The sequence below is a fragment of the Suncus etruscus genome, chromosome 5 (genome assembly GCF_024139225.1).
Source record: "Suncus etruscus isolate mSunEtr1 chromosome 5, mSunEtr1.pri.cur, whole genome shotgun sequence".
NCBI lineage: Eukaryota > Metazoa > Chordata > Mammalia > Eulipotyphla > Soricidae > Suncus > Suncus etruscus.
In genome coordinates, this window is record NC_064852.1 from 36809894 (window position 1) to 36827446 (window position 17553).

The 17553-nt window shown below is 33.9% G+C and overlaps 1 protein-coding gene across 1 annotated transcript in view; it reads right to left on the minus strand.

The window, feature by feature from the left end:
* LRP1B (LDL receptor related protein 1B) overlaps nucleotides 1–17553 on the minus strand; it is a 1191264-nt gene that overhangs the window by 67391 nt on the left and 1106320 nt on the right. Inside the window, 1 exon segment of the mRNA XM_049772845.1 lies at nucleotides 2571–2732. Within this exon segment, the coding sequence (XP_049628802.1) occupies nucleotides 2571–2732 (162 nt within the window).

Consider the following 17553-nt stretch of genomic DNA (forward strand, 5'->3'; position numbering starts at 1 on the left):
TATCTTCAGGTATTGTTGACCTCATATTTAAAACCCAGATTTTAATGCGAAATGTTACCCTAGTTATTTTTTAATTTATGCCTAAGATTCTTACTGCAGAATATTATAAAATGGAACTATATTAATTCCTGAATAAGTCACTTAAAGAATACTTAATATTCTTTTTACTATTATTTATCTCTCTCTCCTCCCCTGGGCTGCTGCTGGTAAAATTAATTTGCACTTCAGACCTCAGGATTTTATGTTGCCATTAGAGTTGTGAAATGTTTTTGCTGAGCACAACTAAGAACTGATGTTTTACCTCCCACTAATGGACCTTTAATTAGGCCCTGTAATGAACCATTCTGTCATTCCTTCATTTGTAGAGAGATTTTGTAGAAGCAAGATACAATTCTGACAGCACACCAGCTCCACTGAACCTTGCAGATTCACATCTAATAGATAGTAAATTTATTATGCTTTTGTCAGCTTGTGGATTTATCATTTTAATGACACTGTCCACAGACTTATTTTGCTGCCAAGAAACAGCATCACCATACTGTAGCAATGTTTGTTGACATCTTGATCAACAACTCCTGGGGTCCAATTCTGACTATAATGTTACCACTTTGGGACCTTGAGCAAGTTATTTAACCTCTGTCGAAGGATTAATTGGTTAATTATAATAACTGCTTTGCAGTGAAAGGTAAGAAGTGCTATGACTGCTAATAGCGATAATAAAATTACAATGCAGACTTTTATAAGACTGCATCAGACTGTGATTCTATTAAGGTGACAATTAAAATGTAAGTTTAATGAATTTATCCATTTTAAGAATCAACATGACTATAATCATGGCCACCTAGCATGTTTACAACATAGCTCTAAAATAATTGAGAATGGTGATTATTCACATTAAAATAGAGAAAAAGTAGTAAAAATGAAAGAAAAAGAGATACTGATATTCTATGATGATGGAACCATTTGGAATTGAGAAATAACTCCACAGTAATATTAGATGATGATATAAAATTAAATGTAGACTTTACATGGTTTTTTTAAAGTTGTTTTAGTATTAAACATACATACACAATTATTCATTTATTCATTTGTTAAGTTGGTGTTATTGCATATTATCTCAAAGAGGTCATCCTAATCAGAAAAGGAATTCATATAATTACCAATAATGTTATATAAAAGTGGCAAGAGTTGCAAGAGGTAAAAATAATAACCTAGACATTCAGAAGAGTATAATATCAATTGAGACGGTATGCAAACACTTAAAAAAATAAAACAGCAATAATAATGGAGAGATACAGGCAAAATTTGGCAGAAAAAATGCAAGATAGGAGGAATCCAATTAAAGTAAATTTCAGAAGATAAAACAATAGAAAGTAATTATCAGGAACCTTGACAGAGGAAATATGTGATCAAGATGATTTTCCTTAATAGCATTGTTATAAAAGTAGTATGGGTTATGATGAGAGTCGATATCTGATATGAAAAACTAATTGCTATTATACCTGATTAGCATGGAGATTATCTAGGTTTGTGACATTGTTGGGATTTTGCTGCAGAAGACAAACAAATGAGTGAGTAGCTAGAATTTGTGCTGAATCCTATTTTATGTTGAGGGTGTGAACGATTATTATTCATTTAGAAGTCATTTGCCAATATGAATAAAATAAATAATAATGGGCTGGAGCAATAGCATAGAGTTTAGGATGCTTGCCTTGCACACAACCGACTTGGGTTCAATCTTCGACATGCCATGAGTTCCCTGAACCCACCAGGAATGATTCCTGAGTTGAGAGCCAAGAGTAACCCCCGGGCAGTACTGGATGTGGTCCAAGAAACCCAAAAAGAATATGGACAATAAGAAAACTGCAGGGGCCAGCACGATGGCGCTAGAGGTAAGGTGTCTGCCTTGCCAGTGCTAGCCTAGGACTGACCGCGGTTTGATCCCCCAGCGTCCTATATGGTCCCCGAAGCCAGGAACGACTTCTGAGCGCATAGCCACGAGTAACCCCTGAGTGTCACTGGGTGTGGCCCAAAAACCAAAATAATAATACTAATACTAATAATAATACTAATAATAATAATAATAATAATAATAATAATAAAGAAAAAAAGAAAACTGCAATTTTGAAATGGAATCTTTTTTTTTGCAGTAGAATTTATTTCTTCATATCAGAAGCAAAATAATTTACTAATAAAAGTAAAATTATTTTTCTTAAGTATATTCTTGTAATTTGATTTCATGTTGCATTTTCTAAAGCAATATAAGGGATTCAAGGATAATTTTAATTATCAGGATACATTTAACTAGGGCTATGGTAAACAAAGTCATGATGTTATAATTATGATAGGCCTAGGGATCTAATCTGTCTATTACAGAATGGAATCATCCAGAGAATAATAAGCAAAATTTTCAGATTAATTTAAACTGAAGTGCAAGTGGGAAGTGACTTGAAAAAGACAGAGATGGGTTAAAATCGACATAAAGGAAGACACTTAGAGATTAATAATATTATATAATGTCAATGGTAATATTTTTAGTCACACTGTCATGTAGTGTGGTTTTCACTTACAGTACTGGCATCTGTCTCCTGTGTGTTCAGCCTGACAGTGGCAGTGTGGCTGGTTCCCAGAAGTTACACTGCATGTCCCTCCATTCTGACAAAAATTTTCACATACAATCTTATCACAGTTTGGTCCAGTGAATCCCAGTGCACAACTGCAAGTGGGTCTTCCTATAAGAAAAAATAAAGAGCAATAAAATAAAAATAATTATTTAAATGGTTTATTTCATTTTTTATAACTTTTATTGAAACTAATGTGAATTACAAATCTTTCACAGTTTTATTTAAGGTACATAGTGATAGGGAATTAAGGAATTTGCACCACCAGAATTGACCTTCCCCACCTCAATTCCCAACATGCGATGGTTTATATTAAAGAATTCCCGGGGCTAGCACAGTGGCGCTAGTGGTAAGGTGTCTGCCTTGCCAGCGCTAGCCCAGGACGGACCATGGTTTGATCTCCCGGCATCCTATATGGTTCCCCAAGCCAGGAGCGACTACTGAGCGCATAGCCAGGAGTAACCCCTGAGCGTCACTGGGTGTGGCCCAAAAACCAAAAAAAAAAAAAAATTCTCACAAGATCAAAGATCAAGTAGACAGTACTCTTCTAGGTGTGTCTATTACTCAACCTGTGACTTTAGGCAGTATGTGATGTTTGACAGCAATGAATACTTGAGCCTCAATTTCTCCAGTTTTTATTAAATGTTAGAGCATAACTCCTAATTATATCAGATCCCATTTTGTGAATCATTATTTTCTGCTAAAGTGCTTGTGCTTTTGTGTGTCTGTTTCCTGATCCATTGTGACTTTCCAATTATTTTCCTTCCAGTGAAGTAGATATGCACAAAATATTAACCAATAGAAATAATGTGTAGAAAACCTATTGTACAACCATCATGTACCAATTACTGCTATATCTATATAAACTATGCATTTAGACTTAATACCATATTCTAAATTTATAGTAAGCAAGTCATATTCAATCATTTGGTTATTTTATTGATGTAAATACACATATGGCTTTTAGCTCATAAAGTTGTATAAGGTCCTATTTTATTTCACTTTGATATTTTTATTCATGTAACAGACTGCCATGTGTAATTTAGTAATTTATTGAAGCCTCATCCCCCACTCTTTCTTCCTAGGTAACTTGACCTTACCTGCAAGACCCCGCCCATTACTGAGAGGGGTCTTGAAAAAGGTAGATAAGCCTTTGACCCAGGGGATTCGGGGCCCTTTTTGGCTTTTGGCTGGCTCTACCGCTTCTGGTCTTGGGCCAGCATGGAGGTGAAAGGGAAGATGGCTGAAAGGAGTTAAGAGGCAGGGCTAGCTAAGAATGGCTGAATGCTTGAAAGGTTAGGATAGAGGCCACACATGTGGTGGATAGGGCATGAATAAAGTTGATGCTTCCTGATGCCTGTCTCTGGATGAGTCTTAATCCTGCCGTTCACCTTAACCTGGGACCCGCCGGTTGGATGGGGGTTGTGGAGCCACATGGCCTGGGATGGCAGAGAAAGATCTCACCATCCATCCAGCTCCATTGTTAATTATTTGATTCTACATCTGGCGCTCTGAACTCTGACCTGAAACCTGGACCCAAGAAAACAGCGATGATGGCGAGATACCTGCTTTTCAGTTTCATTTTGGCTTTTTTCAGTTGCAGTGAGCCCAAAACCTTGGGCTACCACGTGAAGCCATATTCAAATATGGCCGACAGCCTTTCTGGGGGCAGAAGGGCAACTGAAACAAGGGAGGTGGAAGCTTGCATCACCTCCATCCCAGGCCCAGGTCCAGGACTGAGACTTTGTTACAATAAACAAAAACCTCAGCCTCCTCAAAGACTGATTAAAAGCCTAGATTGGAAATGGAGGAGAAAAAAGATTGTATTGAAAGTGGACTGATTTTCTGAGAACAACCTTGGGCTTGAATTTGGATTTCGACTTTGAAAACTTCGGACTGGACTTTTAGAACTCTGAACATCCAAAAGCCCCCTGCAAAAAAGCTGTGGCCGAGAACTTGCTTGCAAAGTGCCGCCCAGAGGGGAGAAAAGGCAGCTGCAATCAACCAAGAACTCGGCCCTGTAGCAGAAAAGCGGCGAAAAGTGCCTAATCCGACCCAAAGCAGCGAGCCTGGGATCTGCCCTACAAATCAGAAAGGTGAAACAGCACGATCGGACCGGCTGTGGACCTGGAACCACATGGTCAACAGCAGAGCGAGTAAACCATCTGTGGGGCCAGGACTATGGAAGTAATCCACGTGGTGAGAACAGTGAGGGACAAATTAATCATCTGGACTTATGGTTTTAGGTGTAGGAACTAAGTGGGTAGTCATATATTTTACTCATAGTTGGTGATGGGATAAGTTTTAGTTAGTGGTTTAAAAAAAGGGAGTAATAACAGTTTAGCCCATTTAAGATCTGATTTCTAACCACCTGCATCTTTGTCTTGATTAAGTCATTTTCTTTATAATTTAAATGTGTTTTGTTGTCTTTCATAGCTAATATTTTCAATTGCAAAATGTTTTACTGTGTGTATTTTAATGTACTTAGCCTGTTTTTAAAATGTATGTTATGCATTTATGCTGTAGTACTTGTGTGTAGGGAAGGTTAATAGGAACAGAAAGTTCCTCCAATATAGTTTAAAAGTATAGGAACATGAAAGTTCCAGAATAGTGCTTGGTAAAAAAGCATTAAGAGAATTTTAAGTTTCAGGTGTATAGTATATTTCGCAGAAATGTTATGTTTTTGAAAAGGGCTGGTATGTTAATTTTCACTATATTACGTTGCTGCATGAAAATATTAACCCACCTTTGGCTAAAGGTGGAGTTAGGATTACAAAAGGTTCATTTATATTTCAGAGAAGGGGGAGATGAAGCCTCATCCCCCACCCTTTCTCCCTAGGTAACTTGACCTTACCTGCAAGACCCCGCCCATTCCTGGGAGGGGTCTTGGAAAAGGTAGATAAGCCTTTGAGCCAGGGGATTAGGTGCTTCTGCCCTGCAGGGCTCTCTGGCTTTTGTCACTCTGCGCCTTTTGGTCTTTGACCAGAATGGAGGTCAAGGGGAGATGACTGAAAGGAGTTAAGATGCCGGGCTAGTGAAGAATGGCTGTGCTTGAAAGGTTATGAGATAGGCCACACACACATGTGGTGAATAGGGCACGAATAAAGCTGATGCTTCCTGATGCCTGCCTGTGAGTGAGTTCAATACCTGTCGCTTTCCTGAACCCCAGACCCGCCGGTTCATGGGGGATGAAGCCACGTGGCCAGGGCCTAAGAACAAAGGCCCCCATCCTTCACCATCCATCGCCATCCAGCACCATCTTTAACATCCTTAATTATTTAATACAACAATTTATAAGGTATTTTTTTTGTTAAAAACATAATAGCATATACTGTTCAGATACTATTTCCTCTCTAAGAACTAATATTACAATGAAAGGTAGTAAAGTATCCTTTAGATATTTTGATCATATCTGAGTTAACTAATATTTAGAATGAATCTCTTTGACTACTCAGATTATCAAAGAATGAATAGAGAAACAGTTTAGTATAGAAGGTGAAGAAATGCCAAACAAATTTATAGCTATTTTATTGTATTTTTTATTTTTATTTTATTTTTTTTGTTTTTTGGGGGGTACACCCAGCTGCGCTCAGGGGTTACTCCTGGCTCTAAGCTCAGAAATCGCTTCTGGCAGGCTTGAGGGACCATATGGGATGCCAGAATTCAAATCACCATCCTTCTGCATCTAAGGCAAACGCCTTACCACTGTGCTATCTCTCCAGCCCTCTTAATAGCTATTTTAAATGAAGGACTGGCTGGAGGAAAGAAATAAAATTTAGAAGTCATTCAAGCATAAAGTAAAAACATAAAAGAGAATAAAAAAACAAACAACTATAGATAGCTAAATACTAGAACTCAGAAAAATGCCACTAACTTAAACCTGTAGGTACTCAAGAAATTCCTCTGTAAGCATAAAACATAATTAGAATGGTCATAGAAGTCCAAAACAGGAAGATTTGACTGGTGAAAGTGATATAAATCTCTATTGCCATACATTTTAATTTAATGGATGATTCTTCTTTTACATTTAAAGCATACTTAATAAATAAAATGCTTCCAAAAATTAATTTTATGAGAAAATAGAGGATCTACATTTTTTATTTTAAAGGTTTCTACATAGGAAGGATGCTTTTACTTCTTAATGAAGAAAGTTGCATACATTTTTAATGACTGGCATATATAGGTTATTGGTTTGACGGCAAAGAAATATCCTTAAGAAATTGAAAGCTAAAGTAAATTTGTATTTGTTAAATGTAGTTTGACCTTACATTTTCCATTAACAATAAATTGATTTTATAATATTTCATTAAGTATTTAAAAATACATTTAGTTAATATTCTAATCACTGTTTCATCATTAAGTCTCTCATTAAACTGTAATGAATAAAAAATAAAGACATGAGTCTGGAGTGATAGCACAGCAGTAGGCGTTGCTCACAGCTGATTCAGGATGGATGGTAGTTTGATTCCTGGCATCCCATATGATCCCCCTTGCCTGTCAGGAGCTATTTGTGAGCCCAAAGCTAGGAGTAACACCTGTACACCATCAGGTGTGACCCTAAAACCAAAAAAAAAATAAATAAATAAAATAAAAATTTAAAAATAAAGACATATAAGAGAATAAGTAGATGTAGAAGATATAAAGCATAGATATCACAGGCATAGGAAAAGAAAAGCCTGGAAGAAGTACTTTTAATCAGTAAGAACTAATGTATGACTTACAAAAAATCAATGACTCTCACATACATATACAAAACAGCATTAATTCTCATGGCATAAATGTGTAACCATATAAAATATACATAAAAATAAAGCACATTGAAAATGAGAAAAAAAGTTACTTATTGAGGATTTAACACTGTAAAATAACTGCAGTTTTTTGTATAAAACTTACTCATTTACTTTCTATTTCAGAAAATTGGAAGTGTGAAGGGAAAGAAAATGGTAATAAATTAAAAGAAACAAACACAATGTGGTATGGTATTTTTTGTTTGTATTTAGAAAAATGTAACAGTATGCTTTTATCTCATCTACAGATGTTCTGAAGCTATAACAGTGAGACCAGGGTATCTTCTAGTTAGCATATGTCTCACCTCATTTAGATTCAGGCAAACTCATTTTCAAATAGCTTTTTCCTTTACTTTGAAAATATTTCTTTGGGGGAAAGTATAATTCTTCATATTCAGGGTAATATTACTTAACTTAAAACTGTGCTATGATACAGAAGATAATTTGTTAGCTGATGAGAAATGAACTACATGATGCAGAATTTATAAAGGGACACACCAAGCTGCATAGCATTCAGTTATAAAGCTAGGTTCTATTTGTTTGTTTATGGAGATTTTTTTCAGGTGCTAAATTGGATTTATACTTGAAAATAAAATATATAAATGGATAAGACATAGATTTGTAACAGAAATTCATAGTGAGTTAAGGATTTGGTAGATTACAGAAAACACAATCAGAAATGTCTAAAATGACCTTAGAAAGGAAGGAGAGAAATAATCATTGGCTCCATTCAATACAGTTTCTATGACATTCTTTGGTCAAATGCTAAGGAAGAATATATGTTGTTCCATATACATATAAGGAAGACTAATAGTGTATGAATATGTGATTAATAAATTGTGCTAGTTACTGGTGTGGAACCATGAACAATACTAGCTCTTTGCTTATTTATCTGTTACAAAACTGTTTTAAAACTATTAGTATGTTTTGTAAGATAATGTAAAATGAATGGGTCAACTATCTATTTCTGACTCAGACACATGGAAAGCATAGTTATATTTTATTTCTGATTTATTGCCTACTAATTCTATTGAATGAGATATACCATTTATAATTAGAACTATTTTTAACTATCCACAAGATCATGATATATTTCAGAAATTATTTTGAAAAAATTTAAACTTACACATTTATTGCCACTATTTTGTACAATAAAATTCAATTTGAATTTTTCTATGTTGTGATGTTAAAGATCTTGAATTTTCTATGAACTTTTCAGTATCTCTAAAACATATTATCTAAGGAAGAATAGATATGCTTGACCTCAAACTTTAAAAAAATTGAACTAAAATGTATACATATACTACAAATAAAAAACAAAAGCAAAATGAACATTTTCAAGGTTAATCAATACTTATAGTTAATAAACAATATTATAAAAATAAAATTTCTAATAATGTCACATATAAATTTTCATAAAATTTTAGATTTTAATTTTTCTACACAAAATGTATCTTAATTTTTCTTTCTTTTCTTTTTTTTTTTTTTTTTTTTTGGTTTGTTTTTGGGTCACACCCGGCAGTACTCAGGGGTTACTCCTGGCTCTATGCTCAGAAATCGCCCCTAGCAGCACAGGGGACCATATGGGATGCTGGGATTCGAAACACTGTTCTTCTGCATGAAAGACAAGCGCCTTACCTCCATACTATCTCTTCGGCCCCAATTTTTTTCTTTTTTTATGTTGATTGAATTCCTTGTTTTCCTGGAATGAAACCTACTTGGTCATGGTGAGTGATCTTATTGATGAGGCATTCGATCCTATTTACTAGGATTTTGTTGAGAATCTTTGCATATGTGTTCATCAGGGATATTGGTCTGTAGTTATCTTTCTTTGCAGATTCTCTGTTAGGTTTTGGTATCTTCAAAAAACTATTTGGGAGTTTTCCTGTTTTTTCAATTTTATAAAAAGTGCCCGCTCCTCTTGAAAGGTTTGAAAAAAATTTTTAGTGAGTCCATCTGGACCAGAGTTTTTATTTTGGGGAAGACATTTGATTACCATTTTAATTTCCTTAATAGTGATGGATCTGTTTTGATAGGCTGAATCATCCTGATTCAACTTTTGCCACGGCATCATAAACCTTTAGGGGAATTCAGCCCACCAGAGGTATCCTTAGATTTTCCTGGTGGGGAGAACTGCAATTTCCCCCACGTGGTTCCTCAAAAGGCCTGCTGTGGTTGCCTTTTTCCCTGCCATCCAGTTGAGGAATTTCCGAAGAGATGCTTGGCATTATTTCAGGCAAAATTGTGGCCTTTATCAAATAATTCGGCTCAGAAATTCCAGCACCAAAGATGACGAAGAGAAACCCCTTTTCTGGAGATGTATAACCCTAAAAGTTCAGACAATGTTTCAAATATGTCCTTGCAGCTGAAGTTTCTGGTAAACAAGGGCGAAATTGACTCTGCTCAGAGAATAGGAAAACACATTTTAGGAGATTTGGTTTCTTCCTGAGCTTGATCCCAAGAACAATGGAGCCCAGCTCAGGAAGATCAAGTTTCCAGTGTTACCTTTCCTTTTGCAATTAACCTTGCCTTGTTATTGTAAATATCCTTCTCAGTACCTGGGACTGGTTTGCCCCTATAAAAACCCGTTTGGAAAATAAACTTGTCGCACTCTTGCCAGAAGACCTGTTGTTCTCACATACTGTGTGTGGTTTCATTTATTTCATATTTCATATTTTTCCAAATGCCGGTCTGGGCAACCCACTCTCCCTGAAGTGAATTCACCGATATCCCACTGGCGCTGCAAGACAGAAGCTGCTTGCAGCAAACCTTGGAAGATTCTAAGAGTTCAAGAATTTATCCATTTCTTGCAGGTTCTCTTGTTTTGTGTCATAGAGTTTCTCAAAGAAGTCTCTACCCTTTGAACTCTACATTATCTGTAGTGATCTCCCCTGATCATTTTCTTATTAATACCTTTATTTAAACACCTTGATTACAAATGATTGTAGTTGGGTTTCAGTCATGGAAATAACAACCCCCTTCACCAGTGCAATATTCCCACCACCAATGTCCCAAATCTCCCTCCTACTCACCCCACCCCCGCCTGTACTCTTAGACAGGCTTTCTACTTCCCTCATTAATTCACATAGTTATGATAGTTCAGTGTTGTTATTTCTCTATTAATTAATTTTTTCTATTTTTCTCTCTCCTTATAGCAAAACTATTTTGAAAATAATATTAAAATAAATACTGACTGCCTGTTGTTTAGATTTAAGAATGGAAAGCCTGGAGAGATAGCACAGTGGTAGGGCATTTGTTTTGCATGCGACCAAACCAGGATGGACCTGTGTTCGAAACTGAGCATCCAATATAGTCACCCAAATATGCAGGAAGGATTTCTGAGCACAGAGCTAGGAGTAACCTCTGAGCACCGCTGGATGTGGCATCCAAACAAAAACAAATTAAGAATAGAGAGTATAGTTAATGTATGATGACAGTTTTTACGGGATACTGTGTTTAGTAATTTATTTCTAATCTCTTAATCCTGAAACCTACTGGTTTTATATATTACTCAATTTTCTTTCTGTAACTTGATGTTTCTAGCATCTTCATTTGAATATTTAGCTGCAATTAAGCTTTTGGTGTACTTTTCCCTTAGTGGTACTTGAATATTTTTCTTTTATCTCTCAAAAACTTTATTCCAAGTTCTTGCTAATGTACTTGTCTAATCTCATGGTTTCAATTATGATTTTGTGAACAAGAGATTTAGTCTTAATTTTCTGACATGGCTCCTTTTTCTTGAACTTCAAAACATTTTTCATTCTCTGTGTTATGTTCCAGAGGATATGCTCTGCTTCACAGTAAAAGCATACATTAATTAATTTATTCAGTGTGTAGCTTTGGAAACTTGTATTTCTTTACAGAGTCACATTCTGTATTTCATTTATACTAAGGTTAGAAAAATGCTTTTTATAGTATTAGGCAGTAAAAAAATATACTGGTAGATACTCATGCACACTGGTAATTTTCATAATGCCTGTCATGAACATTTTATTAAATAATAGTTATATTTAGTAGTAAAAGCAATTGTAGCTGTGTTATCTTACTCCAAGTAGTATTGCTAGAAGTATAAATTGAAATTTTGGTTCTTATTTAATTTGACTGAATAATATGACTATTGAAAAACTGCATATGAAAACATTTTTTATATTTGTGAATATGATCAATTTACATTTTATGATTTTAAATAATGAAATGTTTCCTAAGACATGTATAAGTAATTAAAAAACTGATCAAAGAGGTTCACAATGATTTAATCTGTTACCTCATTTACAGAGACATATTTTAAAAAGAGTTTCACTAGACTTTGCTGCCATGTTCTATTTTTCGGTCACCTCAGCTTAAAGCCACATAGCAAAAAAGGCATTGTGACAAAAGTTTTTTATTATATATTTTTGTGGTTGTTTGCCCAAGCAGATTCTTCCACTTATTTGGAAGTCATAGTATTCAAGGTAATTAAGAAAAGAAATATTTTATTTCATTAAACAAGTCTTTGGTTCTTACCCATAGCATTCCAAACAATTTAGTGGATCCTTATAGCTTAATGATTGTTTTAGACTAATAAAGGGACATTCCATATTTATTAATCTTTGGTCTGTTGTCCAAGTTTATGACATGTTTTCATGATATATTGCCTGTCCTTTAGTCTCTTGCTTCAATTCTCTATACTATATATGAGTGAAATTACTTAGTATTTGTCTTTTTCCTTTTGATTTATTTAGCATAATTCCCTTTAAGGTGTAGCCAAAAGGAAAATTTTATCTTTTATTATAGGTAAATTGTTTTCAATGGTACATATTTGCCACAAATCATTTATGCACTCTTTTATCATAGGCTATTTAGGTTGTTTCTAGATCTTGGCTATTATACCCATTCTTCAATTACCATGGGTGTGTATATGTCTTTTCAACTTAGTGATTGTGTATTATGTGGCTGATAAGAAGAAGAAAGAAAAATCACTACAACATATAGTAGATCTACTTTTAGTTTTTGAGATATCTTTGTTTTCCATAGAGTCTGTCTAACAAATTCTCACCAACAGTGAACAAAGTATGCACATGCACAAGTTTCCATTTTCTTTATTTCCTTGTCACACTTGCTGTTCATTTATGACTTTTTGCATATAGGCCATTATCAGTAGATAAATATACTTTATCATTCTCAGTTTTATTTATGTCCCTCTGATAATCAGTTTTTCATGTCTGTTGACCATTTATATGTCTTCTCTATAGAACCATTTGTTTAGTAATCCTTTTCAGAATTTAATTTCAGTTGTTTTCACTAAGTTTTGTGAAATTTTTAATATATCTAGAATATTAGCTATTAATCATATATGTTTTGTTGCTATATTAGTTGTCTTTTATTTTAATGATAACATATTTTATAGTGCAGCTTTTTAATTTGATATGATTCTGCTTATTTTTGCTCTTGGTATTCTTGTTAATAGAGTTATCACTCAATGTATTATTCAAGTTAATAATATGGAGTTTTCCCTTATGTATTTTATAAAATATGTAAATTAATGTTTACACATATGTTTACATTACTGTTAACAGTATACTAAACTTGTTCACTTTAAAGTTGGGTGCCTTTAATTATTATGTAATCTGGAATGTATTTCTGAAAAGTGTACCAGGTTTAAAAACATTGGTAAATAATATGAATTATGAATTAAGGGACCAGAGTGTTAGTGCAGTTATAGAGCATTTGCCTTGCACGTGGCTGATCCAGGACGGACTTCAGTTCAATCCCTGGCAGCCCATATGGTCCCCCAAGCTAGGAGTGATTTCTAAGCACAAGCCAGGAGTAACCCCTGAGCATCACCCGGTGTCTCCATCCCCCCACCCCCCCAAAAAAACCAAACAAAACATATCCTGGGTCAGAGTGGTGGTACAGACGGTAGGGCATTTGCCTTACAAGCTCTAACCTAGGAAGGACTAGGTGATTTGATCCTCTGGTGTCCCATATGGTTCCCCAAGCCAGGAGCAATTTCTCAGCATATAGCCAGGAGGAATTCCTGAGCGTCACAGGGTGTGGACCCAAAAGCAAAATAATAATAATAATAATATTAATTTTAATTGAGTAGTTTAATATTGTTTGTTATGAGGCTTGTACTATGCATATTTTTGGTAGTGATTCATAAATTTTTGCTATTATTTAACTGGGTTTTATTTCCAAATAATTCTCTCTAAACAACTCCTCCTTTGTTTTCCTTTATCCTTTTCTTTTTTTTACTTTTTCGTGCAAGGACCAAGTATTTTGTGATATGGTGAGTTATGTCTTTGTTATTTTTTTAAATTTCAGTTTTATTATACACATATATTCTTATGTCATTATGTCTTAAACTTTTGGCAATATTTTAATTTCATTTTCTAAATTTCAACTTATTCTTTCATGTATTGTTTTTGTTTGTTTGTTTTTTTGGGCCACACCTGGTGACACTTAGAGGTTACTCCTGGTTATGCACTCAGAAATTGTCCATGGCTTGGGGACCATCTGGGATGCCAGGGATAGAACAGAGGTCCATCCTAGGCTAGTGCTTGCAAAGCAAACACTATACCACTTGTGCCACTGCTCTGGCCAATTCATGTATATTTTAATTTAATTTAAATTTTTTAATAATTTTCATTGATACCCATATGAATTACAATTCTTTCACAGTTATATTTAAGGTACATAGAGACAGTGAATTAGGGCAATTCTCAAAATTTTTATTGTTAATTTAAGGGTCATATCCAGAGGTGATTAAAGCCCACTCTTGGGTATGTACTCAGGGATCACAACTGGTGGTCTGCGGGGAGCATATATTTTACAGGGAGTAAACCTGGGTTGGGGTTGGTTATATGCAAGCGAAGAGTCCTACTCCATGTACTACTGGCTATGTACTACTATTACTATGAACTCTGTATACTTGGACAAGCAAATTATAGTTTTTATTATTTCAGAAATGTAAGTAGTATCTTATATGTTGAATGACTTAGAACAGAAACCTTAATTAAAATTAAAAATAAAACCCTCAGGGATCTGAGTGATAGCACAGTGGTAGGGCATTTGCCTTGCAACTGGCCGATCTAGGAGGGACATCCGTTCGACCTAGGCATCTCATATGGTCTCCCTAGATAGGAGAGATTTCTGAGAGCATAGCCAGGAATAACCCCTGAGCATCACAAAGTGTGGCCCAAAAAGCAAAAATAAATAAATAAATAAAATTTAAAAAGTAATAAAATAAACCCTTCAGAACTATATTAAAAATTCAGTGGACTAAGCAGATGTTTGAGATTCAGATCATGTTCAATTCCTTGCACTGAATGGTTCTCTGAGCATAGCTATGAGTGACTTCAATTGATCACAGAAAAATGAATAGTTTACCAGCAATAACGGTGTAGTCGTCAAACATCAACAGAAAGAAAAGGAAAAAAAGAAATAGTTCACATTTGAGTATCCAGTGAAAGAAAAATAAAGATGGGCAGTTTGAACACAGGATTACACTCTATTATGATGTTAATTGGGTCTTTTTATGTACGGTCAGTATTCTCGTGTGTATATATGTTCAAGAAAGAACATTGGCTTCAGCAGTGAAAAAATCAAGCAAAGAGACAGAAAAAAGCAAAATAAAGGAAGAACATGAGCTTTCAGAGAAACTTGGTGTTTTGTAGCTTATATCCTATGTTCTTAGTTGTGATGCTCAAAATTTCAAAACTTCATTTCTCTTTAAAAAAATCTATTGTCACATTTGAGGCTATGATCTGGACAAAAAAAATTGCCTTGAATTAATTAGAAGGAAAATTCTACAGATTAAACTATGATTTATGCTTTCCTTTGCAACAAAGTATTATTTTCCATCCATGGGGAACGCTTTATTTATTTTTATTTATGAAACAAAAATTTCTCACTATCAAATTCCACTGACATGATAGTACTGAGCTATAACAAGTGCCTTTCTTATTATATTCATATAAACAATGCAATATAAATATTTGCCTATTAAAAACATTGAATTATTATTCACTTAGCCAGATCTGAATTGGTATACTTTAATTCCCAAATTAATACGATTCTTTTCTTTTGACTTTTTTAGGAGTATTAAATATATTGAATATTGTATACAAACTTTATTGATAATTCTTCTAAGTCAATGGTATAGAAAGAAGGGGAAACAGCAAAAAATATGATTATAACATAGAAAATATGTACTCATAAAAGTAAAGATGATGGTAAGTTTAGGTAATTATGAAAATAACAAAATATCTTAATCATAATTATGATGAAAACTTTTTTAGAAAGTATTCTATATTCTCTGATATAATGCCAAAATAGTGTCATCTGTTATTATTTCATGAGCATAAAGATTATCTTAATTCTATATGTCTAAAAGCAGGTCACAGAAGTAAACTATATGGTCCCACTGATAAAATTAACTGGCAAACTACTAAATATATCTTTACTATCAAAAAATTTCTTTATTTTTATCACATCTCCCAATATAGCTATCATTCATATATTTTAGTTTTAATTGTTACAAAAATTGTTTCAAAAATACTTAAGGAATGAGGGAAAACTTCTTACATGAAAAACTAATTATTCCCTTCAGATAATATGTATTTAATTAACTGGTGACATTTTCTTTGTTCAATTGTTACAGTTCTATACAACTGTCATAAACTTATAAATTTTAATTAAGGCTGCCCAAACCCTAGTTATTGAGTACCCACAAAGGAATTTGCCAAAAAGATTTAACTGTAAGTAAACTAATAATGAATAAATCCATGAATTGCTCACTGGGATTTGTTTAACAAATTAACACTTGTGTGGAGATAATGAGGTTCTGCAGTTTAAAATATCAAACAATGCTTTTATAAAACCACACGTTTAAAACTGAAATGTGATTAATAAAAGAATTATATGGGTACTAGGTTGATTTGTTTGATGCTATGATAATAAATTACATGGTCAGGTTATAAAATTAATTAATATAGATATTCATTTATATTTTTCGGTTGCACTATTTTGCAATATACACATATTTTTGTATTTATTTTGTTGTTGGTCTGTTTGAGGGTCATACCTGGTTGGCTCAGGTCTAATACATTGGTCTCTGCTAAGGGAGCACCCCTGGAAGAGCTCAGAGGATCACATTGGTTATTATAGGTCTAATCTTGGTCAATATGTGCATGGCAAGCACTATGCCCACAGACCTATCTTCCTAAAGCATGTGTGTGCATGTTTAGATATGTATTTTGATATACATATATCTATGTGAACTTTTTGATATGCATATATCTATGTGAACCAAGATAAAATAATCCTGTTCTTCGTGGATATAATACAACTGTCATGGTTGACATGTGTGGGAACACAGTTTAAGTCCTGGAACCATAAACCCTTAGAAATACCAGGTATGATTTTCAAATATTGCAAGCATTACTGAAGTGTTCTAAGTGGCCACAGGCACTTGCTGGTTATCAGCATTTTGGAACAGAGAATTACCACATGATTAGGTTGTAAAGCTATTAGGAAAATATTTTGCTAGGAGTAGCTGCTAGGTTCCCTGAGTACTACCTATAAACCAAAAGAAGGGGAGGGGATAGATAAAATTGTGAAATGAAAGATAAAGAATACAGGAGTGCCTGGATAAAATGTTTGAGCAAAGTATTGAATTTGTGCTTTATACAATTCATACTCATTAAAAGAGAAGCAAATTAAATATTTTAGGATGATGTGTCTCTGTGAATCCATTTAAAGTTGAATAGCCATTTTTGAGTGCTAAAATTTTTAGTCAGCTTAAAAAATTCTAAGTATATCTATCTACGTAAGATAGATATAGATATAAAAAGCATCAGGCTACAACCCAATGATTTTTATGATCTTAATGGAAAATTTAGTTAATTAAATTATAAAACCTATAAACAACTCATTTGCATAAAAATGATTTTCTCTATAGAAAATGGTATTTGTGTTACTAAAATAAAATTATAGGTCATATCTTTTTAGCACACATACATTGAATTCTCATTTTTCATGTTCAATAATGGTCTCAGAATAACAATTTCTATTAGAGCCTATTATAACAATAGTATACATTTTACTTTAAAGACTAGCATTTTTAGATAAATTAAAATATTCCAATGAAAACTAGAGCCCTTTAT